The sequence below is a fragment of the Thermobia domestica genome, chromosome 8, assembly GCF_964235325.1.
Source record: "Thermobia domestica chromosome 8, izTheDome1.hap1.1, whole genome shotgun sequence".
NCBI lineage: Eukaryota > Metazoa > Arthropoda > Insecta > Zygentoma > Lepismatidae > Thermobia > Thermobia domestica.
The window spans coordinates 17,678,587-17,705,383 of record NC_137461.1 but is presented as its reverse complement, the minus strand read 5'-3'; the positions used below and the strand labels follow the sequence as shown (position 1 = coordinate 17,705,383).

Genomic DNA, 26,797 nt, shown 5'->3' with positions numbered 1-26,797 from the left:
TATCTTTACCTACTAATGACGAGACATGATGAAAGATGTAAGTCATGTACAGAGTGATCACAAAGTGTCGTTACCTTCTATTTCATATCTGTATTCATAGTTGGTTACATTGTACTGTATCAATGTGGGATCATGGTAGAGGACAACTTTGAGGTAGTGTGACTATTCTTTACTTTTTATTGTAGAATGTCTGTGTGTACACCATCGTTTTCATAACAGAACACAGTACAATTTTCCTTCATGTATTATGTGAAATTCTCTTCAATGTTGCTGGCATGATGGCAGTAAATACACGTCGAACAGCATCCTTAAGTTCGTTAACTGTCTCGTAACGTGTGACAGCAACCTTTTGTTTAATGAGCCCCAATAATGCATTGTTGCAAGATTACAGATCAGGACTTTGGGGTGGCCACTTCAAAGATACAGACAAATGGACAGAACCACGTCCAATCATTTCATTAAGAAATACCTCAATGAGATATTATCTGATGCCAAAAGCATAACGGGCTGGTGCTCCATCCTGCTCGAACCATACACAACCGAGCAGTCCCCGATATTGCAGATATGAAATAAACCAATCACGTAACATGGTGGGATACACAGTATGATTCACATTCACCGTCAAAGAAATGTGGATCTACCAAGTAGGTTGCAGACATTGCAGCCCAGATCATGATATGTGGTAGGTTGTGTTTAAGTTCTTCATAAAAATGTGCATTTTCTCTACTCCAGAAGTAAACGTTTCTGGCTTTTGCACTGCGATATATTGCACACTCGTCCAAGAGAAGCACTTTCACCCTTGAAGGAAGAGTTGTAAAGAAATGGAGCAGTTGCCCATAAGCCTGCTCACGTTTTTGCATTTCACTATCACCGAATTCATTTACAAACAAAGATTTAATTGCTTTTAACTGCAAATCCATTTTCATACATTTCTGTAATGTCAAGTATGTAATATCCAATTCCTGTAAGCGCTTACGAATGGATTTTTTGTTTTACGAATGTTCGACAGACGCTGCAGCCTCCATACACGTTTCCAGTTGTGTTGATAGTCGTCCTATGAGAGGGGTTCATTTTATATGCAACCAGTTGCAAAGAGCTTTTTCTCCCACCGTAAAATTGTTGGTTTTGGAGGGGAAAGTTTTTGAAACCTTAGAATGAAACAATGCTGAATAACTCGAATTGATTTTCCTCGTCCGTGAGCGCGCGTGCTCATTACGATTCGTTCCTCCATGGAGTAAATGGATTTATCAGCCATGAATAAGGTGTATATCAGCATCTGCAACAATAAGAAACAATTCATTAACATTTATGCAGTGTTGGGTAAGTTACTCGTAAAAATGTAACGCGTTACAAGTTACTTTACTTTCTCTTAAAATGTAACGCGTTAGTAACGCGTTACTTGCCTCAAAAAAGTAACTGTTACTTTACTTCGAAAGTAACGCGTTACTAACGCGTTACTTTTAGGTCCGAAACTTTGAATATGTGGAAAAAATCTTATTACTTCAGTTTTCCGTACTGCTATTACTACCGCTATTATTATTATTATTATTATTATTATTATTATTATTATTATTATTATTATTATTATTATTATTATTATTATTATTATTATTATTATTATTATTATTATTATTATTGCACGTTCTGAATCGATTTATGTAAACGTAAGGACAAATTTTACCTTGACAACTATATGAACATTTTAATGTAATGTAACATTGACTAAAATGCCATACTGCGTTACTCGTAGGGATGGGCTCGAGTGAATTCGAGCAAGTTTTCTTTGAAACTCGGTTCGACTAGAAACTGACATCTTTGAGCTCGACCCGAGAACTTGGCTTGAAAAATTTCCTCCAACTCGACTAGAATTCGGGTCGAGTTTCGAGTCGAGTCGAGTCAAATCTGGTGTATAGTTTCGAGTACTCTCTTCAAGTATCTTACATAGACAATATAATTATTATCAATGGTACTACTACTACTACTACTTCTTTTCCTTCTTCTTCTATTATTATTATTATTATTATTATTATTATTATTATTATTATTATTATTATTATTATTATTATTATTATTATTATTATTATTATTATTATAACAACACTGTGTATAAACATGAAAGATAGGTAATTTATATATGAATACTAAAAGAGTAGTTGATTGCCAACCTCGGTAGTCGTGAAGTCTAGGAGTGAAGGTCATTGTTCACGAGCTTCTGAATTTGGGTTGAGGGTCTAGGTTGAGTATTCGGGCTCGAGCCAAACGTTGTTAAAAGTTATAGGGCACTGGCCAAATATCTTCAAAACTGCTCGGCCCGGGTTTAGAATTGTCAACGACTCGAGCAGATCGTCTCACAGCTCATTCACTATCGACTCAAACCGAGATGTGAGCTGAGCCAACAACTCACCCAACCGAGTCGGCTAGACCCCTTCGCTCAGTTGAGTCGAACCGAGCAGATGGCTTATCCCAACCAAGCCAACTCGAGCCGATGGTTCACCCCAAGCCGAGTAGTTAAGCCGAGCCGAGCTAAGTTTGTTATAAAAAATCTCTTGTAGTCTCGCTATCGAGACGAGACGAGATGCGAGCAGTGTCCCCTCTCGTGAGCAACACTAAAAGTATTCCATATTACTGCTTAGCTTACATTTGTCATGGCTTTCGCTTTCCAATGTAATCAGCCTATGATTTCAAAACGAGTTAAAACGAGCGAGCCACTTATCGAACTCGACTCGACTCGAAACTCGACGCCAAAAACAGTGAATCGGTTCGGAACTCGACTTGAGAATATTACATTTGACTCGACTCGAAACTCGACTTGGATTCGAGTCGAGTTTTAGCTTGACTCGTGCCCACCCCTATGCGTTACAAAAAATGGTTGCTTATTATTATTCTGCTAAACTAATTATATAATAATAACAATTTTGCTATTAAAATTAAAAATACTGAATATTGAGAAACATTGCACTACAACTGACGAAATGAGAACACATGAATTGGGGGTGAATTAAAATTGCCAATAACTCTAAAATCGATACATGCTTTTTAAAGCTAGTTGTTTCAAACTCTATAATAAACGGGACTTTAGGATATGCAAACTGATCTAAAAGAACGCTAATATTACATACCATCAACATTACATACCATTACATCAATAAAGTAGGCCTGCTCATCAGAACACCGTATATTCATATTAAACCCTTACTGAATGTCGTTCATTATGGCACCCTAATTGTTGATAAATATTTCCCGCCGGGGCACCACTTTACTTTTAAATTCTGTTCAGCAGTGGCGTACTTACTATTTTGTTTCGGTGTGGCTTTGCCTGAAAATGTGAAAATTCTGCAAGATATTTTATATACTTTACTATAGTAAGTAAGATTTCAGGGGGGGCTTAAGCTCGGAAGCCCCACCCCTAAATACGCCACTGCTGTTCACCATCATCTTCAGCTTTTAAGAAAAAGTATTCTTTCAAATGTTCGAACGATAAAATATTTTCGTTCTCCATCTTTATAAAAACAACACCATTCAAAGTAAAATAGACTACCAGGACCATTGCACTCCTAGTTCACTCACTGAATGTATTGATTTGGAGCTGTCAAAATCTAAGACAAAATCTTCCAGGTGCTTGCAATCAGTACACGTGATTTCCCTGAGGCTGTTCTCATCTTCCAAAAGCAGCAAGTGGCACTATATTTTGTTATGTAAATAAACAAATCAAATTGTATCTATGCATGTATTTGCAAGCCTACCAACGTAAAGTTCGTAAGGCGAAACGGGAAAATGCACATCGAGATTTCCCGTTCCGCTTTGCATTAAGATGAAAAATGATAACAGGTTTTACATGCTAATTTCATTGCTAGAGGTCATAAGACGAAATGGGAAAAGGCGAGCAGTGCAGGAATTGTCGGTCACTGACATCGCTCATGCTCCATTGTTCCATTCTGAGAAATTCACTTACAGGAAATAACATTTGTTTCCGAAAAAAAAAATACATATATTGTAGTTACTCATCCGAAATGTAACGCGAAAAAGTAACGCAAACTAGGTACGTTACTTAAAAATTTGTAACGCGTTACCGTTACAGTTACTTTGGAAAAAATGTAACGCGTTACTAGGAAACGTTACTTAAAAAGTAACGCGTTACTTGCGTTACGTTACTTCCCAAGACTGCATTTATGTAATACATTGGGGGTAATGGGTTTAGATGTATATCAGCATTTGCAACAATAAGAAATAATTCATTAACATTTATGTAATACATAGAGGGTAATGGGTTAGAAATATATCAGCATCTACAACAATAAGAAACAATTCATTAACATTTATGTAATATATAGAGGGTAATGGGTTAGAAATATATCAGCATCTACAACAATAAGAAACAATTCATTAACATTTATGTAATACATAGAGGGTAATGGGTTAGAAATATATCAGCATCTACAACAATAAGAAACAATTCATTAACATTTATGTAATACATAGAGGGTAATGGGTTAGAAATATATCAGCATCTGCAAGAATAAGAAACAACAATTCATTAACATATATGTAATACATAGGGATAATGGGACTTTGTAATCACTCTGTAATAACAATAATTGACAACGAACGTAAGGCATACTAATCAGACATTTTCAAGCAAGATAACAATGAATATTTCTGAGTACTCATTATGAAGTAGGGTATGAATGTTAAATACTTCACATAGAGCCAATCCAAACTTGCAAAGTGAGTACGGATAGCAAATGAGGAACTATTTCATGATAGCATTATATCGAGTGATCGTACAAGGTAATTATTTTCTGCCACCCTTCGCTCCCAAAACAAAATTTAAATTTCATCAGAAGCAGTAACCAATTCAACTTTGTGACAGCCCACAGAAGGTAAACTTCTGTAATAAAAATTTGCAGACAGAATAGCTCTACTAATAAATTGATGGCGACCCATTACCGCTTAACCTGCAATAACTCTTTTCAGAATTATTTTCTTTCCCGTGATAATGTAAATAATGAGTATTTTTGTAAGAAATCAACTATATTATTAACAAAGTACATTCGCGAAATATCTCCTCAGAACTCATGTAAAATTGATTCAAATGCGAAGTTCTCTGCAGCCCAATGTATATTGTACTAATTTTAGCGGCCCATACCGGTAATTTGCATACTTATGGGCCTTCATATATCCGAAATTCAATCATAACTCTCGGAAACAAAATTGCTTTTAGTTCCTTTAGGTGTAACGACATAAATGTGGGCAGGGCGGATCCAGGACGGAATTCTGGAGGGCGGTGGGTTGTAATACTGCTACTTAGAGCTACTTTTAAGAGTTCCAAACTCTGGGATAGGTTTTTTTATATATAAAATAAAAAAGTTTCCTCTTCTGGGAGGGGAGCGATCGCCCCTGGATCCGCCACTGAATGTGGGCATATACAAAACAAATTGGATGAAGTACTGCTTTCCTGACACGTTACCTACCCTGGTCGCCATCTTGGATCCGCCATATTGGGTTCAATTTTCCGTTTTTCAAATGGGAATAGGTGCAAGCAATACATCAAATTCATGTACAATTTTATCGAAAATTCGTTGGTGTAGTGGGTTTTGCCATAGCTTGTACCGTTTGTAAGGTATTACATGTTAAATGTCAGGCACTTCACGAATATTGAACCAAATAGAAAGCTGTGCAGGGTCCCATGTATATATGTATTTTTTTACGTAATTTATCGTTGATGAAATAGTATTCTCTGAACGTACATACATGCAGACAGACAAATGTCAATACGGAAATGGTAGGTCTTCACCCAAATCTGGTCGTATCTGGATTTACATCAGGCATTTTGACCGTATTACAATACTTCCTCGTTATATTATAACATGGAAGTAATATCAATCACTCACAGAAATGTAATAAGATTATTATACCAATTGTAAAGAGTTTGTTTATACCTACAATATTTTTTCAGTTAGAAATTGTTTTGATTTATCAACATCAAAAACGTAAGCGCAGTTTATATTACTCTGCAATGTCTTTCGCGAAGTGCCTGGAGGGATTTAACAGGCAATACCTTCTAAACGGTACAAGATACGGTAAAATTCATTATACCAATGAATTTCCGAGAAAATTGTGCATGAATTTGATGTGTCACTTGCACATATTCTCATTTGAAAAATCGAAAGTTGAATCCAATATGGTTGATCAAAGATGGCGACCGTGGTGGGTAACATGTGTCAGAGAAACAGTACTTGATCCAATTTGTTTTGCGTATGCCCACATTCATGTCCAGTTACATCTAAAGAAACTAAAAGCAATTTTGTTTCCGAGCGTTATGATTGAATTTCGGATATATGAAGGCCCGTAAGTATGCAAATTACCGGTATGGGCCGCTAAAATTAGTAGAATATGTATTGGGCCGCATGGAACTTCGCATTTGAATCAATTTTACACGAATCACGAGGAGACACTTCACGAATGTACCTTGTTAGGACGACGCTGATCACAGTGAGAACGACTCTGAATAATACTCTAGACCAGTGATGTCCAATTATAATGAGCCTGAGGGCCATAACCGTCTTTGCTAACAAGGTGAAGGGCCGCAGCTAATAATAATAATAATAATAATAATAATAATAATAATAATAATAATAATAATAATAATAATAATAATAATGATAAAAGTCTGGCTTCTGCAGGAAACATATGCTAGTCGGACTCTTTAGTATTTCACTAACCACACTTTAGACGACTCTGCATAATGCCCACAATTACGAGTACTTGATCACAGAAACTTGGCATCTCTATGGAAAAAAATTCCTAATTTATTCTTCATTCTTTTGTTAGCGGGTGTCATAGCAAATTTTGCGGGCGCAATGCAATGCATATAATGCAATAAGTTATTATCAAGTACTATGCCGCAAACTAACCTCAAATAGCAACTACCGCAAGCTAAATCACAAATTTTACGTTGTATTATCGCAAAGCGTTGTGAAATAAATCCGCAGTCATTGATTTCGAGCTTTAAGGCCGAACCTTCATTGCTTCCGAATGCGAATGCGAATTTCTCAGCACGTGTAAATAAACTGGAGTGCCTCGACTAGTTCCAACCTGCGAATTGCGAAAACGGACCAAAAGATGCGAATGCGAATGATCCCAACATGCTGGGATTGTTCGTCCGAACTCGTGCGAATGAAGAGTCGTCTGCAGAGAAAATGAGCGCTATATGAGAGAAGAAAGTTTGTTTTGCGTGAAAGTAGACGACGTTGCGAGGTGCGGAGATAAAAATAAAAATGGAAATAGATGTTGATGTTTTAATAAATTGTGTTTTTGATAAAGTTCCATTGTGGATCCAAGCTCATCCAGATTACCACAAACTACACGTCGTGAACAAATTATGGGCAGGTGTAAGTAAAGAACTTGGAGTGGAGGATATGTATTTTTCTTTGTTTTCTCTTTAAAATATTAAGATTTAATTAATACACGAACCGCAACTTTATACTCAATTTTTATTTCCTCTTTGTTCCTCAAAGAATGATTTTACGAATACATGTAATTATTGACTAATATGTTTGAAATATCAAAAACGGATTTTTTACGCATGGAGAAAATTTTCTTAGAAACTTGGTTGATTTTGCAATCTCTAGTTTTATTTAGTTCATTTATTTTAAAGTGAAAATAGTGGTTACCACAGAAGCATAATAATAAGAGGAGCGACATTCACTCTATTTTGTACACAAAGGAAATTAATAGATATTATTATTATTATTATTATTATTATTATTATTATTATTATTATTATTATTATTATTATTATTATTATTATTATTATTATTATTATTATTGCTCTGAAAACTTTAAGATTTTCAAGCAAAAATATTTCACATTGAAGGTTTGAAAGATATATTGCAACTTGATTCGCATTCACAAAACTTCGGATGTAGTAGAGGCACATGAATTCGCAGTTCGCATTCGCATTCGCGTTCGCAGTCGCATTCGGATGCAATGGAGGCCCGGCCTAAGCAGCAGAGCAATTAACTCAGGAACAAAGAAATTCTGATAAAAAGTATCCAACCCTGATTCGTAGTTTGGCGGTTTATTTTGGTTCATTTCTCATTTTTATTGATGTATTTAGTGAGATGATTTCAATTTATTGTAGTGTATTTGATGTAATGTGCATATAATCTCTATATGAAGAGGCAGTTAATTATGTGAGGTGAGAAAGGAATGGTAATATTACACGTTAGGTAATGGAAGTGGCATTTTAAGCTATGTTAGTTCCGTTCTTTATCAACAAGAGATTTTGTTTTGTAACCCAGTACAAGATGAGAGTTTTCTCATCATTTAAGAAAAAGAGACCAAGTCAAAAGAGGGGTTATAGTTAAGGAGCCGTACTTCCCATTTAGGGAAGGACGAGAAACGCCATACTTTCAGGAATTATTCATTGACTATCTAGGATATTAAAAAGTAGGTAATAGACTGAGTTCTTGCCCTTGTACTTAGGGTGTTTAGGTAGTGCAACAGTAAGATGTATCCTCGTGCACGGGAGATGAGAAGTAGCTGTTCTTAACTATTACCAAAAGAGGCACAATGGCTCAGTGGAAGAGAGCTGACCTTGGTGCTACAGCTTCCTGGTTCGATCCCAGGCCAAATGAATTAGTAAATACAACATCGCGTTAGTGAGGTTTCCCGGAGAGCCTTTGTGCCGCAGAGTAGTAATTCCAAGATGTTAAAGCGTAGGTTAGGTTTTATATGGCCTTTGTTCCGCAAAGTATATCCAATATTTTCCTACTTGAAGACGTTAAAATTTCGTTACTTATCATGAAATTCACGTAACTGTCTTAGAAAATGTTTCTTAAAAATTATTCGGTGCACATTCACTTCAAGAGGAGTTTGCAGTTTTACGTCCTGAAATAGGCCGTAAAAATAAACTAACCTTTGCTAGATGTCCGTTAAAAAGACGGATGCTATCTAACCGAGTCAGGCAGGAGCCAGCATGGATGGCTGAGGAATAGCGTCCAATAGAAGCAGGCGCGTCGGCGAAGGTGGGTATGCACTTGAAAGTGCATGTAGCTAAAAACACTAGGTTAGGTAGACGGGGTTCTAGAACGCAGGTCCCCCTTCCCATTTAGCTGTAAAAAAGACAGAAAACGACGTGCCCTGCGGGGCTCTAACCCGCCTTCACTCACTGACGGTCGCTCGAAAATATTATGTGAATTAAAAATTAAACTTTAGTACACAGTGGAACCAACCTATCTACTAACCTACATGGAGGATTGGGTTGTGTTCTAGAAACTTCGCGGTTAGGTTTGTTGCTTTCTGAGCGTCATATGTCGGCTTTTGGGAAGCCAGTACTTTTTGGTAAAAAATTGATACTATTTTGTTAAATATTGGCTAATTTTTGGTTAGGTTAGGTTTGGTATTTTACAGTAACTTAGGGGCCGCGGTGGCTCAGTGCTAGAGCGTTCACCTCTGGTGCATGGGGTCCCTGGTTTGATCCCAGCTCGCGCTAAGTGAACTTTGTAGTGGACAAATACGTGTGCGTGATTTCCTCGGGTTTTTCCCATTTCCTCCCACTTTCTTCATTCCACCATTTCATTGTTTCTCATCATCACTATCTCCTTTAGCCGGCATAACTATTGGACGTAAAACTCAAAGATTTAATGTCATGTTTGACGGTAACTTAAATTTGTACTTACCTTCACGGTTTGTATAGATTGCTCACGGCAACATTTCTCATTCCTCCATTGCACATACTGCGTTTCCATTCTATTCACTTCACATATTATTCACACATCAATTATCTTCCGTAACATGAACTCATTTCATTCCTCCTGTACATATTTTTTAATACCTAGTTTTGGCCCCCCACAAACTGACATAACCCTTCTTAGCATTTATTTCAATTACCTTCACCTTTTGTATAATTCCGACACTGCCTTGAGGAAACTGTGGACCACTGTCTCATTTCTTGTAGGGGCCTTGAATAAGCAGTAGATTTTCCCTGTGTTTTCTAATTTTGCACTAATACACTAGCAATAATAACACTTTTCTCTATCAACTACTTTGTGTCCTAAAAGAAAAAAATCACTGCCGAGTGTTGCCCGTGATATTTCACATCAACAGGATGTTCACATTTGAATATGCAACTTTTCTCTGTTTCAATGGCTTCCTATTTTTATCACTTTCCTGGTTAATGCGGTCCCCAGAGAGAAATAAAAACTTAAGATGAGAGGTTTTTCTTCGGATACAAGATAAAGTAGTTTTGTTTCGAGTTATGTTCGACCTGATATTTTTGGTTTGAGCCTTTTTTAAGATGTCGCTTAGGGAAATAGTTCCTCAGACTTGCTCTTATGCTGCATCTCATATATACGATAAAAATTTAAATCCATTTATACTTTAGTATATTTTATCTATTAGGAATTTGCACTTTTTTTCTGAATTGAGCAGATCATTTTTATTACTAGCTAGGATGGTGTTCGTATGGGGCACTTACAAATTTTATATCTACAGCTGTTTAATATTGACTCGTGTCAACGAGGTTAACAATCGAATTTCCATAGTCGAAAGCAAAAATGCTTTTCTACCACAATATTTTATTTTACTAACAACATTGTAATAATCTGGCCAAATAGAATATGGCTTTCAGACACAACAGAATTATGCTCTTTCTGCATCAGAAAATAATATTCAATCAATCAATCTATTAAAATGCTACAATAGCAATAAAAGCGCCTGAGCTCCAACCCATAAACTTTGATTTCCGGTTATTTGTGATTTCACGTTTAACAGAAACAAATATTTTAAACTCTGTGTACTTTAAATAAATTATTTACGAAATCTTTTTGTCATATAAAGTTTACTTTTTTAAACTATTGTTCAAAGCCTTTGTATTTTAATAAGCCTTTCCAAAATCCATGCAAATGAGTTGCGCTGCCATCTTTGGAGTTCTTTTAAACTATACGTTTGTGGACGTTTATATGTTTGTGGCCAATCCTTTCGACAATGAGATGTCGGAAACTACAGGCTCTAGAAAGATGACGTTTTTACTAATCGATTGCAAATTTTGTGTAGATTATCCAGTTCTAACTGAATATTAAAAAAAAAAAAAAAAAAAAAAAAACATAGCGATTATTTCTTTATTAAATTTTTACGGGTACACTGGAAGTGTTGAAATTTTAAAAAAATAAATAAATAAAATAAAAATAAAACCTAGCATCATATCCTACGCTTTATACATTCCAACACCACATAATTGTGTACAGGCGTTTGTTTCATGGCCAAATTATAATTAAAAACGAAGGATAGCCACTCTAACAGTAAGTTGAATCTTTATTGTTTGGAGTGTTTTGCCCACATATATCAATGATATTATAATTAATTGTGTGTGTGATGTATTTGCTTATTACATACTGCATGCAAGAAAGAAGAAGAAAAAAAAAAACACTGATCATACATGAATTAAAAACTCCAACCGGAAGTAGGCTCAAATCTTGCAAACGGTGCGAGATATTGAAAAAGTAATCGACAAAATCTCCCCTTTATGGTATCTCTTGCCAATTTTTATCAAGACGTCTTTCACTTGTGACTGTAAAGGGACATGTACAGATATTGTGAGGAATGACAGGAGATTCATGCTCATACGTGGATGAGGTGTTGTGTAGAGAGCGCAGGTTCAGATATTTTAGTTTAGTAACTCGTGGTTATGCCTATTATGCGAATAGATTTGGGGGGTAGTAAAAATGAAAGCAGTAAATACAAGTTGGTGAATATAATAAACAAATACAAAGCTGTTCACTACAAACGCAAATAACTTGAGATCGAACTGCAGACTCAAAATTAATGATGAGGTCTTTACTATTGAGCCACCATCACCCCTTCCACTAAAAAGTTTATTTTATATTATAAACAACGAAACACGATAAAAAATATTCCATAGAAATTACAAATAGAAATATATCAAATCAAACCACTTGGGCCTGAGTCGCTCCAACGCCATCTGTCAGCGCGTTGTATTGCCCTGTCGCTAACTGGTGTATCGGGACCTTTCTAGACCTAAGTGGCCGTCACGTCTTTCATTCACGTGACTCCCCTGTTTGTCTCACGACACTGGGTAGACGTTGAAAATTGGGAAGCACCGGTCGGGAATCGAACCCGGGACCATGTGGACATCAGTTCAACGCTCTAACCACTAGGCTACGGTGTTCCCGTATAAGTAGAAATATGAAAAGATTAATTTTGAGTTATGTTCTACGTCCTTGTACAATACCAAGATTATTAAGAGCAGAATGGGTCTTCGGACCCCGACCAGGCTTAAATTCTGATGTAATTGGTGAGTGCTCAAACCATCAAACAACAGCAAACCTTACATTGCCGTTCCCCACCGCACGGTCTCGCCTCTAGGAGAGATAGATTACAGGACCACTCCACTGTTCTCGAATAAATAATAACTTGTTTGTGCTTTGTCAATACAGCAGTTATGGGAGAAGTTGCAGGAACCAACACGTCTGACGATTTTCAGAACCGAACTCTCTTAAAGAAAGAAAAGAGAAAAAGATTTGCTGCAAAAACGTATTATAATTGAGTGCTAAATAGAGGAAATTGGATGAAATTTGCAATAAGTATATCGAGTGTTCCTTCTCTTACTCTCTTACGCTTTACCTTAGGCCTAGATATGATCTCTTCTTTTATGTTTCATTTTCAAGGACTACTCAACACAAAAATTCATCGATTTTTGGAATATTAAAACTATATAATTTTGTGTCGAAATATTGTGATATATTTTTTGATACTGAAACACATTTTCGTACAAATATTAAGCAATTATGGATGGATTTGGAGCTCTCTGGGTTAATGTTTTGAAATATACTTTGGATTTTGATTTTAATTTGTACACAGCAAAGGATACTAGCACTAATTAAAACACTATCACTATTGCTATGTCCTTTTTATTTGCAATACATATTCAAAATATTTTTTGAGATTGTAAAACAATAAATTGAATGAAATTAATATTTGTAATGCATTTATAATACATGTACAAGTTGCAGGAAAGTGTTTATACTTACATTTAGTTCTTTTTCGTCTATCGTATTTTCACTTTATCGTAGCTATTTCGTATTTTGTATTTTTTTAAAATCTCTTTTCGTTGTCTTTGAAACTTGCTTATTTTACTTTCTTGTCTACTTTCTTATAGAATAATGGTATTGTATTAAAATATCATGTTACTAAGGCAATTGTTGTAGGATTGTAATCGTGTATGCGTTTTACAAATAAATAAATAAATAATACAATCAAATTTTATAATTGTTTCTGATACAACCACATTAATATGAAATTAATAAATTTTAAAATATCATTAAGAAATAACTATAAAGGAAAATAATGTAACAAAAAATATGTAATTTTGTTTGTAATAGTTTTCACTGTTTTCTTTTCAGATTAGAAAAATCACAGAATGTGTTCAGTTGTTTTAATACCAATGCAGCTACATAGGCTTTAAAATGAAGAAGCTCAGTAAAAAGGTATTTATTTTTCATTATGTATCGTAGCGAAGATTGGATTATATGTCTTCCAACTCTTAACTCAAATAGTTAACCAGCACTCTACTGATCAATAGTTAACTTTATGTTTGGGAAATCTGTTTCTTTCATGATTATTCTGATGCCTAATTCAGCTGAAGTGTCCACCTCTCATACAGACTCAATGTTGAAAAGTAGTATGAAATCCTAACGAACATATAATTATCTGTAAGTTCACGGTAAATAAAAGAAGAAGAAGAAGAAACAACAGAGTCCTTTTAAAATGTTGGGATTTGGAAATATTTACAGTAGATTCACGAGTATCCGGTAGAGACCTGCACGGACCGAATGTTTTGGCCCGAGCCCAATCCAGCCCGAATGTACCTAGGTCCGGCCCAGCCCGGACCCGAAAAGTTTTGAAGATTTTCGGCTCGAGCCCGGCCCGATAAGTTTTTTTAAAATTATTGGCACAAGCCCGGCCCGGGCCCGATAAATTTTAAGTTTCATTTTGTAACATTTTTCACGGGCACACTTCTTCAACGTTTGCCTTTATTCTAATTATCATTTAATGAAAGTCAATAATTATTAAACAATTGCAATTAATCGGCCCCAGCCCAGCCCGACCCAAAGAAATAAAAGAGTCGGCCCGCCCAAGCCCATGCAGGTCTCTCGTAACCGGCTCGCAACTATCCGGCCCAGTTTTCTTCTATCGTAATTAAATGAGGAAGGCAAGGGATTGCATTGGCAACATTGCCAAGGCATTGGAAGCAGGCGTCTGCTACGATCCCCCTACGTGTCGCGTGCAAAATATACAAGTTGTGAGAGGAAAAGAGCAGCGTTCTGCTCCTTGTTCATTGTTTCGTCAGTGTGTAACAGATCTCAATACAATACGCTTGCCGCTGTTCCTGATTATAACTGTATTCGTAAATTGTTCTTGGAGTATGCCTAATGTTCATAAAGAAATGAGTTTATAGAACTCCGACCTATCCAGCCTGCTCATCCGCCACATTAAGCTGGATACTCGGCAGTCTACTGTACTTTTGTAGCTAAAAGAACGGAAGGAAATCTTCAATTTAACGTCCCGTAAATACATTGTAGGCTTAAGAAGGCGAACGAGAATGGCAAATGGTGGAATGAAGATGGCAAGAATTCAGGGTGGCGAAAATAATGATTTCTTTTAAAAAAGAGTTTTTTTTTTTTTTTTTAAATTTAAATTAACTAAACCATCTTTCATAATACGAATCATAAACGGAAAAAAAAAAGAATAACTGGAAAGTAAAATTCAGTGTAAATGGTTCACCTTAAACTAGGGATGGCCATTTCCGGAAAAAGAGTTTTCCGGTTACCGGAAATAACATTTTCCGTCTTCCGTTTTCAATTTTCTGGTTTCCGGAAAAAATATTTTCCGGAAAATGTGGCCAATCCCTACCTTAAACTAGATCCACGTTCATATAGCGTCAGTGGTGTAAAGAAAGGCTACACTTCAACTGATCTTCCAAAATTTCTGGACATACAGACCGTGATTGATATTGATAGCTTTCGTTGATATCGTCAACTGCATCTTTATACACTTAATCGAGTGTAAAAGTAGGCTGTGGCCGCAAAGCTGTATTTGTCAAACTCAAAAAGAAAAATTTATGTTCCTTATTGTTTTGCATTTTACTCACATGCTACTCTGTCCCTTAAAAACTTCTCGTCCATACTCACTGTCTGTTACTGCTCTATAAGGCCTCGATTATGCGACTACTTTCAGTACCATCTGTGAGACCGCTAAACGGTGATCTATTACAAATGGGTAGAACTGTGGCACGTACCCAGTAGATATAGACTGTTATACAGGGTGGATTGATTTAAATCACTTGATTTTTTAAATAAAAATCGTTGATTTAGATCAAATTCCGAAATAAATTAAGGTGAAAATAAGAAAATCCTATTTCTGTTCTGTTATTTCGATTACGGAAGATAATAATCATAATACAATGAGACTCAAATGTAAGTAAGCACAGTATGAAAACTAGTGTCATGCAGAGAAGATTAGGGAAAATCCCGTTTTGAACGGGTAACGGGGCAATCCAGCTTTCTTCTCTTCGTAGTGTAGGTTTTTCTTAATCGTTAACCATTTCAACGGCGAGATACGATCGACATTTAAGACAAAAATTCCTTTGTGTGCGTGTCTGTTTGCTCCCAGATAATAGGGGTGTATTAAGAGGGGTCCGATCCCCTCTCCGATTTTTTTTTTTTTTTTTTAAGGTTTTGTAACTTTAGGCGAAATTTATGTATTTTATATGTACAGTATTTCATGCCGCTAGATAGTTCCGATTTTTTAAAAAATATGCCCCTGCCAAAAATCAGTAACTTTTGTGAAAAAAAGTGCCATGTTGATAAACAGTGCTGTACTTTGTTCTTAATGCTTAAGAAACATTGTTTGGGATTGAAATAGGTTAATGATTAGGGATTAATTCAAAATTCAACCCCAATACTTTCACTTAAATGACATAATTAACATTTAATACTAATTCCTAATGTTTTTTCTTTAGTTCGCGACTTGTATTATACGAAGAGAAAGATTTGATTTAAATTTTTAAAAAAATGATTTTTTTTTTAAAAAAAATCATGATTTTTCCCACCTTGCTGTTACACGAATGTTGTATGATGCAAATATTTTGGTGAAAGAAGCATCCGCGTGTAATTATATTTATGCTCCTGAATTACAGTGAAAATAAAGTGCTTACCGTAATGTGTCATTATCCTTAACAGGATTCCTACTAGTGAGGGAAGCTGAGAGAAAATAAGAAATCAGGGAAATTTCATAAATATACTTTTTCCAACATTAATTGTACACCAATTTCAGCTTACCCAATCATTAATGATTACAATATGGGACGTTGCTCAGATTTTTATGCGAGGTAAATGGAATGTACGTATGAGCAATTGATTACTATTTGTCTCTAAAGAATAAATGTTCTCATATATCAATATTCACCATTATTTATTCCTTATTTATATGTCAGCGTCATCCGACACTCATGAAAGTCAGGGAATTTCCTGCCAAAGGTCAAGGAAAGTCAGGCAAATAGATTTCTCCTGATCAGTAGGAACCCTTAATGTATTCCGAAACAGTTGCGATGGCCACCATCATCGTTATCTTTCGGGCAGTCTTCGTGCTACTAGCATTCACATCTTTATTTTGAATGTTTATCTCATTATTTCAGTTGTACATGTATTCTAAACGCGAAGTGTTTAGAATATTGACACTATAAAATAGAATGGCACTATAAAATGTTCCTCTTGTTTACATGTGGACAAACACCGTGTTCGTGGGTTTTCTCGGGGTTTTCCGTTTCCTCCCACTTTCTTCATTCCACCATTTCATGCATTTCTCATCACCGTCTCCTTTAGCCTAACCGGCATAACCGTGGGACGTAAAACTCAAAGATTTCATTTCATTTTTTCTTGTTTACATATTTTCATCTGTTTCCTCGTATTGCAAATTTTTGCTACTACGATGACACTATGTAGAAGTGTTTACTACATATTAAAATATTGCATATTGTAAAATTAAGAAAGAAATATTAAATTGTACAAAGTATTATTATTATGAGAAAAAGCAGAAAGGCTATTACTAAAAAAAAAAAAAAAAAAAAAAGCAGAATTTTCTTCTACATGCAACAGGTAGCGCTTTCGGAAGATACAACTTCCTTCTTTAGCCTGTGGTAGACTTCAAAAAGGATAAAAAACATTAAAACGCACGGGAATACAAACTCACTGACATTGTACACTGCTGTTCACTGTTTTCTGTCCTTGCTTTCCAAATGGTGAAAGTATGTAGCCTGGGTGACGTGCATAGTTCTTGTAAAGCAACTTGGAAAGCGACAGTGAACAGCAGTGTACAATGTCACTGAGTTTCTTTTCCCGTGTGTTTTAATGTTTGACAGAAGATTTGTTTTTTACATATCTTAACTTTTTAACCATTTTTAACCTTCCTTCGTTTTATATATATATATATAAATTCTTTTTGAAGTCTACCACAGGCTGAAGAAGGAAGTTGTATCTTCCGAAAGCGCTACCTGTTGCATGTAGAAAAAATATCTGCTACATTTTTTTTTTTTTTTTTTTTTTTTTTTTTTTTACGGTGAGTAATAGCCTTTCTGCTTTTTCTCATTGAATATAATCACCACTCGCAATATTGTGATATTATTCTTATATTTACTCCTATAGCTACCACTAAGGATTTTTTCTGTACTCATCGGATGTTAAAGTTCCAAATCAGATGTTAAAAAGTTAATTCTAATGAAAAGATACATTTTCGTAATTTCATGCTGAGTATTTGAGTAAGCCATGACTGCTGTAAATTTGCTGTTGTTTGTTGTAGAATTGATTTCCTGTATAACATGTTAATTTAGCGTAATTTAATTGTTCTTGTTATACATGTACTTGCTGCTGAAATTGTATATTATGGTGTCTGATTGTTTATTAGGTCACCTTTGTCTACATAAAACCCTGGATTCTGCGTTCTAATAAAATACGCTAGATAAACATTCTTTCTACAAGGATTTGTGTAAATCTTTAACTTTTTTGTTATGATGTGCGTAGATATTTTGAAATTACAGATCCTGCTGCGTCTTCTTTTTTGATATCTTTAATATGTTCCTTAATCCTGTTTTTTAATATTTCTTTCTTTCTTAACTTTTCTTTTTTTCTATAAGTGTATTATAATTTGTTAGGTCTACACCAGGCCGAGGCACCCGAGTCTGTACAGACAATGACAAAAGTTCTTTCCACTGGATGAAATTAGTTTCATATATAACTTCAGAATGGAAAGACAATTTGAGTACAGTTTTCAGTAAAATAAAAAGAATGTAATTTTCTGTACGTTCCGCACCAAACCACTGTTATTCCCAAAATAAATTTTACCAAATGGAAAAAAAAACTTTTGTCGCTGACTGTACCTTGTTATCGCATGTGTATACACTAGAGCGGAACAAATTGTTAAGACAGAATATCTCTTGCAATTATTAAATGGCATTTCTAGATTTTTTGTTGTTGTTGGCGATTTGATTAAAACTTTGAAACCAAATTTATTTGCTATTTTCCGTAGTCTGTAGGTTCACGGGAATTACGTTCATTTTCATTGGCCTTGTTTTTGGTTTTGTTTTGATTATTTTTGAAAATTTCAGAAGCAAGTTTCCTGCAATTTTCCAGAATTTCCGTGTTATAACCATTTCTGATTCCTAAACTGAGTATTGTTTTCAATACGTCTTCCAAATCTTCATTGTTTCTTTGAAAATGAAATCTTTCAGTTTAATGTCCCACGATTATTTCCTTTATGCTAAGGGAGACGATGATGATGATGGAAGGTTGGTGGAATGAGAATTTGGGAGGAAACGGGAGTACTCCGAGAAAACCGATGGACACGATGTACACCACAAACCGGGGAACGAACCAGGGACCCCACGCACTAGAAATAAGCGCTCTACCACTGAGCCACCGTGCCCACCCCCGTTGTTTCTTTGTTCATTGATGTTTAGTGTCCCTTTTCAGTAACGAGGCTAAAAAGACGTAAGCTTAGAGTTCAAGATGGAATCCGAACCATTGTAATGCGTTCAATACTTACGCATCGGAAATCGAACCTAGGATCTCATATACCAATGACGCTCACCCTAGCCACTAGACCAGCAGGGGAACTCATTCGTGGCTAAGCGGTTAGCGTATGCGCCTTTGGCGTGGGAGACTCGGGTTTGATTCCCGGCGGGATCTCATGTGGTTCGGATTCCACGTTAATCAGTAGGTCCACGCTTCATATAGCCTCGCTGCTGAACGGGACATTAAAATAAACTCAACTCATAGACCAGCAGGGAAGGACTCATCCATATCTTGTCTTAATGTGATCACTCTATCCTCGAGAAAATAAATTAATCCATACATTCAATTTTGTTGTAATGTGTCGATGTATAATTGCTAAAGTATTTGCAATTTGGTTCCCTTTTCGTTGTGAATTTATTTTTATGTCTAAAAATTTATGCTCTTATTTATTCATTTATTTTTTAAAGCTCTGAGGTAATCTTATGTACTATGAATGTTTACTTGTTTTTATTGGCTTTGTTTTTAAATGTTTCAGAAGACAGTGGTGAGCTGCAATCAACTGAAAATCTCCAACTTCTTCAGCTTAAAAACAAAAGAGTCTGCGTCTGATGAGAAAAAACTTGCCTTAAATCCTGCATCTGCTGTAGACGAAGACGAAGTACAATGTTTAAGCAAAAGTGATGCATCAGTTAGTGTTCCAACCAAAAATTGTGAATCTAGGTCTCCTTTGAAAGAAAGCCAACAGGAAAAGTCGCCACCGAAAGAAAATTCCTCAGATTCAAAACCTGTTCGAGACGACCGTGATTTTGTAACTCCTGAGCGGCCGAGTAAAAAACTGAAACTTTGCGATGAGAACTCTCCGGATATTATTCCACCGACTCCGCCTGCGAGTAAAGAGAAAAAGAAACTGTCGCGTTTCAGTAAAGCAATGACAAAGAAACGTCATTTAAGTTTAATTAGTGATGCCGTGAAGAAGAAACCTGATGGAGCTGGTAGTGGTTCTAAACTTAACGAGAATGTTGTGAATGAATCACGTTGTAACGCAAACCAAGATAGGAGAGAGAGTAAGATCTCAAATGCGATTTGTGTGAAGCCTCAACTGAGTAAACTTAGCACAAGAATAAACCCTAAACCAGAAGGATCAGGGTCTAAAAATTGTTTTAGAAAAGTAGTGTCTAATACAAAACATGACGAGAATGATGTCATATCATCAAAAGTGTCGAATTTCTTTGTGAAACCAGTGAATTGTACAAAACAAGACAAATTAACGACACAAGATTTTGAGGATAAAACTGCGTCCTCCAAGAAGTCCACAGAAACATTAAGTTTTCTTGATAGGATTGACAAATATGTAAACAATTCAGACAGGCTCGTTTCAAATGGTTATGTGCCCAGTGAGGATAATAAAGCAATTACCAGTATAAAAGAAGTGAAAAAAACTTCAAATGAAAATAACAAAAATGTTGTAATTGATGAACGGTTATCAAATATAGAATTACAAAGCCAGGACATTTTTAAAGATGACTGTGTAACTGACTCAAAAGAGAATAATTTCGTAAATAATCACGTTTTGAGTTCCAGAAATGATTGTGCATTTCCTGATGACGGAGGCCCGAAATCCGCCGTTGATACGAAGACTTGTTCTAGTGTACTTCCAGAAGAGCAAGACTTTAAACATGAGGAGGGCGTATGTGAGAATAATAATTCATGTTCAGTGGAAAATGGCGTTTGTGATAGTAACTCTATGCTTAATGGAGAGGAAGCTGTTCCTAAGGAGCTTCATGCAGATTTTACAGACTTTGACAAATCTGATGCCTTGTTTGACGATTGGGAAGTGGATGATTTTCAACTTTCTCAAGAGAAAAAGTGAGTATACATATTTATAAATGACAATTTTCTAGTTGAAAATTCGTCGCAACATAGATCATAAAAATTGTAGCGTCTTTCAAACTATTAAATCTTTTTCTATGGTATATTTTTATTATGTTCATACGAGAACTTGTTAAAAAGAAAGAAAAAAAAAAGTTATACTAGGGCGCTATGTCTCTGGCTCTGACAGTTCTCCACGTGGACAAAACAATGTTGCCAATTTGTCGTGGGTTTAACCGCACACACTAAGAATAAACAGAAAAAGCAAGCAAATACAATCGAAATGAATTGCTTAATAAATGCTGAATTTTCATGGATTTTTAAAACTTTCCGTGTGAGGAAACAAAATAAAAGTAGCCAGAATTATCATAACAAAGTAATCGAGTAAACTGACTTACCTTCGCTGCCTACATATATTCGTCAGAGTTAACTGCCTCAATTTCTTCTTCATCGTCACTGTCACTGTCTCCACCATCACCTGTTATGATTAAATCTTCTATAGTTTCTTCAAAGACATCTTCAGTTTCCCAAGCTTGCTGCATAATTTTCCACGTATGCTCAACGGCGTTTTTTCAATTATTCGGGGACACTTTCTCGATCGCCTCTGTTACTAAATTCTTCACGTCACCTACACGAAATGTTTTATGTTCAGCCACATAACCCTTAACTTGAACCCAAATTAATTCAATTGGGTTAAAATGGCAATGATATGGTGGAAGTCAAATTACTGTATGCCCGTGAGCCTCAGCAGTTCCATTGATTTCATATGATGGCTGTCTTGGCTTATAGATTTATATTAATGCCATTAATTCGGCTTTTTTTCATATCTAATGATACTCCAGGAACATTATTTCTTTCAAGCCACCTTATCATGTCCTCCTTTTTGCTGTTCGTATTTGGAGGTTTATTCGTTCGAACGAAATGATAAGCCGCCTTATCAAGCACGATTACGGAATTCACGTTAATATTTGGAAGTTAACAAACCAGTCTCGGAAAGTTGTGGGATTCATTTTCTCGTCATAATCACGAGTGCTCTCTGATTTAAAAAGCAACATTGCGTCAGGTACGAATTCGCACACTATCCCAGCATGAAGCGAAATAAGTCGATTTCCCTTGCCAATAAGTGTCTTCATTATCCCTTCGGATGTATCGTCTGTCCACGCACTACTTCTCGTGTGTCCTGCATTCACCCATGTTTCGTCCAAGTTTTCCGGGTTCATTTTCATCATCACTCTCAAAAATTTGCCGCAACAATATCGCTTCTTTCCATCAGAACTTTTCTTCCAGAGAATTTTTTCCACCTAAAACCAATTTGCCTTAACATAATACTCAAGCTTGTTTTCCCTCCCTCGAAAAGCCCTGCTTCTTTTAAGGACTTGAGAAACTTACTGCGAATTGAAAATTCTTTTCTTATATAATATTGATAGATGTGTTGCGTCATCCTGGAAACGATCTAGAGACGTTTTAACATTGGGTCGATTTCTATTTTTGCCTGGAGTAACCAAAACTGTTGAAGGAGAATAAGTTTTTCGGGACATTTTTCTTTAGTTACAGTGGACTTTCCCACATGCAGGGCGTCAGCCACTCTGTGCAGGGCGTCAGCCCTCGTCACAGGAAGAAGACCGCCACCATTATCGCGTTCTTTCTCGAAATATTCACGAAGTCTGTATATCAATTCTCGGCTTTGTCCTTTATACACTCTTGTTTTCTTTGGCTTCGGTTCTGAAGAACTAGCCATTGTCACCAATTAATTACAACAATATTCTTAACAGCACACACACACACACGTACAAAAAAAAAAAAAAAAAAAAAAGTCGCAATAACCGAACATAATCTCAAAGCACTTTTCACTCAACTATGCACAAACAAAAGGAAGAACACGAAGCGGCGACAACGTCTGGTTTCCATGCCAGCGCGATGACTGCTCTGTCACTCATTGGGTCTTATGGGAGTGTGTCAGTGTAGTATCAACCCTCGCTTTCTTTTTCGCATAGCTGTCAGAGCCAGAGATACAACGGCCCTGGTATAACGTCCCATGTCATGCACCGAGATTAAGGGTGCTGATAGATGGATGATAATCGTGGGATGAGGAAGAAACTGGAGAGTCCCGGGAAAATCCACGCATACGATGTTTGCTTACTAGAAAGTCCATTTGGGAGAGCGGAATCGAACTAGTGACCCCTCCCCAAGCACCACAGGCGAGCGTTCTACCGTTGAGCCAGCGCGACCTCAAATGCGAGATCAGTTTTATTGAATAGAATGAACAATTGCATTGACATTCTATGGTTATGTCTTTAAGCTAGAGGAGGTAGATAAGAAGGCTTAAGTAGTATCAGAAGTCGTCCAACTACTGCGTTTGTCCAGTTACAAAGACCAAATATTACGACCTCCAAAAATGTTCCACTTTCTCACTGTAGAGGTGAACATTTTACTATTTTACATTCCATTTTTTTAAAATTAAAATTTGATAAATTAATTTGTTAGTACTCGCTGGTAAAAATTTTCTGCAAGTAATACTGAAGTAGAAACTCGAAATAAAATTGAATTATAAGCTAGGTAGTTGGAACAATTGAATTTGTAAATCTATTCTATAGATTCCTTTACGTTAATTCTCTTTCAAGTGCATAAGCTTTATGTAAATTTGAAGAAGACACACACTTTTAAGGATGTTGTTATAGTTGGGAGAGCATAGCAAAGACCCTTAGGCCCGCTATACACTATAGGATAGGCCTTAGGAAATCTCTTACGATTTTTCCTCGAGTCAAAATCTCAACGTGTATGGCATCAGGTTGCATGTCATTTTTTATGTTCTGAACGATCCTATGAGATTTCTCTTGTTCTATTAAAAAAAGCTCTATTAAAAAAAAGTCGTAAGATTTCGATTTAAGTAACATTAGATGAGAGAAAGTGAAAACAAATTTATTTTGTGTGTGAGTGAAAGAGCAAAAATACTCGGCAAAATGAAGATTGGTGCAGAGACTGATGAGGTATGAAACAGCCACGGTTTTGTCCAATAACATCTATTTTTTTTCTGTTTGCTTTCATAATTATTATTGTTGTTAATACTAGTCCCATACTACCAATTGCTTGTTCAACTGTAGGCTTTTTTTTTTTTTTTTTTTTCCGTAATGCACTATGGATCAACATCTCGCAACGTCATTCGGTTAGACAGAAAAACTCTTCACGTGTATGGCACAAAAGGAGAGGATTTCCTACGAGATATGTTGTAACATTTTTCCGAAGATAAATCCTAAAATATTTCCTAAGGATTTATCTCGGTGTAAAGCAGCCCTTAATGGTCGAAAAAATCTCTTAATTTTATTTTTTCTTTATATAGTGATACTGTTTTATTTTATTTTTACTGTGTTCTAAACATTGAATTTTCTGTTGTGTCTTTCAGGAAGATATTTATATTAAAATCTCTTTTTCAACACATTAAATGTCTGGTTAATGTTTCAGAGAGGGCCACGAGAGAAGTTTGCAGCTAGATAGTCCCCAGTATTGTAAGGTTGTTGAAGTGACTTACAAAGAAGAGCTTCGAGAAATCATTCTCAGTTTGCAGGCTTTAAGAAATGACCTGGAAGCTTCCTGTGTTCTTCGCGGGTCTTGGTAAGATAAGATATTTATTTATTTCGCTTCTTATAACTTTATACTTCCTTGTAAGCCTACTGGATATAGCTCGCCCGCAGTGATTTGGTGACTGAAATGCTGAAATCGTCGGGAATTTATAAAGCTTATCGTGGGCAGAAACAAGATTTTTATGCAACAGTTGATCGAGAATAAATGATTTCTAGCTACTTTGAGTATGTAACAGCTTATGACATTTCAAAGCAGTTTAGTTTACTAAAATTCTTTTATATCTTTACCCTGTCTGTCTGTGTGTCCGTCCGGAAGACAGAAATTCTCAACTTTTTTTTTTTACTTATCTGATCACCATCAAACTTGGCCAGGATATATAGAGTCGAAAATTAGGAGTCTACCTTGATGGAAGTGATATACAAACCGGAAGTGTTAGAAATCAGCCATTTCCTGTTTTAACATTGACCACTATAGAGCAAAAACTTTAATAGATAGCATAGGCGCCGACTTTTGACTTTTTCAATGGGTGCTCACACTTCGATATTTCTGTGATAAATCACATCTCTTTTCTCATATTATTTTTTTTATTATTTTTTTTCTGATCTAATAGAGACAAGTGGTTTTCAGGCTGGGGGAGGGGGGTTCTCATAGGCATGAACAACCATCAAAGGGGTAGAGGCTACTGTAGTGAAATGAAAGGCGTAAGGAGGATTTTATTTTTTTTTTATTTTATTTTATTTTATTTTATTTTTTTTTTTACCACGATCACCTAAACTTTGTATTAAACAAAACTTTAATATTCAAATTTTGTTTTTCTATTGCAAATATGTTTAGCGATATTAGCTAAAGATGGGGAGAGAAAAATCCAATGAGTGCTGAGCACCCGTTAAAAATCTTCGATGGATGCTTGAGTCCCGGAGTACTCATATAGTCGGGCCTTTGACAGATAGAGTTTTTTTACAATCGATTAAGCGTCCCAAGAATACTATTCATCACCATTCTTAACTCACCGGTTTGTAGTATATTAATATTACAGCACTTTTCTTAATAGAATTTAGATATATTTACCATCTCTTTTTTTCTTTTCTTTTTTCTTTCTTAACAGGTATCAATCAAGAGTTGGTGTAGGAGATATTGTAAGTATTCGTTGTGATCCGGCTTCGAAAGAAGGTGATTTATGGGTGATCGACAACAATGGAGGTCTGTTAGTGGAACAACCAGATATCCTGGTTTCTGGAACTGCCGTAGTTGGGTCGCTCTTTTGTAGAAGAAAAGGTGTTTTGAGTGATAAGTACAGAGGACTGGATCCTGATTCCCCTATTATGGTTATTGGTAGCCTTGTGCATCAGCTATTACAAGAGGTTAGCAAATTTCAACATTCGGTATTCAACTTTTTTTTTCTGGTTCTAGAACTATTTGATGTAATGAGTTCAATGGGACATTCTAAACATTGAAGAATTTAAACTAATTTATCTTACTACCTGGCACTACAGCCTTGGATGGGCTTTGACCTCTTCCATTATTTGGATCCAATCTTCCCTATCTTTGCATTTCTATTTACATGCTCCGACCTTCATTTTTTCCAAATTACTTGTGACTCCATTCAGCCTTCTCGTTTTGGCCTTATGTTTTCTTTTGCTGGAATAAAGTATTTCTTTCATTATTATTGACATTCGATCATTTTCCATCCTTGTTACGTGTTTTAACCACCGTAGTCGATTCGATTTTACAAACCTAACTACATATTATTTCTAATTTCTTATGCTTTGGTTAGTCTACAAATTTTACGAATATCTTATTCTTTGGTTGGTCTATAAATTTTATGCATTCTTCTTCTTTCAAAAGTTCTAAGATTTTTCTCAGTCTATTTTGTGATTGGTAGTACATCAGAACCGAATGTTATTACTAGTTTTAGAAAGACTTACGACTCGGTTAGGAGAGAAACATTGTACAATATTCTGACAGAATTTGGAATACCGAAAAAGCTAATTAGATTAATTAAGATATGTTTAAATGAATCCCAAAGTAAAGTCCGGGTAGGAAAAGTTTTATCCATGAGCTTTCACGTCGAGAATGGTCTGAAACAAGGAGATGCGTTGTCGCTATTATTATTCAACTTTGTCCTGGAGTTGGGACATGGACATGACTATAAGGAAAATGAAAGTACCAACCAGAGCTTAGAGTTGAATGGTATTTACCAAGTTGTGGCGCATGCTGATGATATAAATTTAATAAGATATGATAGGAAATCAATAGAAAGA

At 35.8% G+C, this 26,797-nt stretch overlaps 1 protein-coding gene across 1 annotated transcript in view; it reads left to right on the top strand.

Moving 5' to 3' along the window:
* Positions 1-8,004: 8,004 nt before the first annotated feature.
* LOC145692729 (DNA replication ATP-dependent helicase/nuclease DNA2-like) overlaps positions 8,005-26,797 on the top strand; it is a 56,221-nt gene continuing 37,428 nt past the window's right edge. The window contains exons 1-5 of the mRNA XM_081768155.1: positions 8,005-8,200; positions 13,425-13,508; positions 19,624-20,954; positions 24,417-24,566; positions 25,642-25,897. Coding sequence (XP_081624281.1) covers positions 13,488-13,508; positions 19,624-20,954; positions 24,417-24,566; positions 25,642-25,897 — 1,758 coding nt within the window. The 5' untranslated portion in view covers positions 8,005-8,200; positions 13,425-13,487. The remainder of the gene's footprint in view (positions 8,201-13,424; positions 13,509-19,623; positions 20,955-24,416; positions 24,567-25,641; positions 25,898-26,797) is intronic.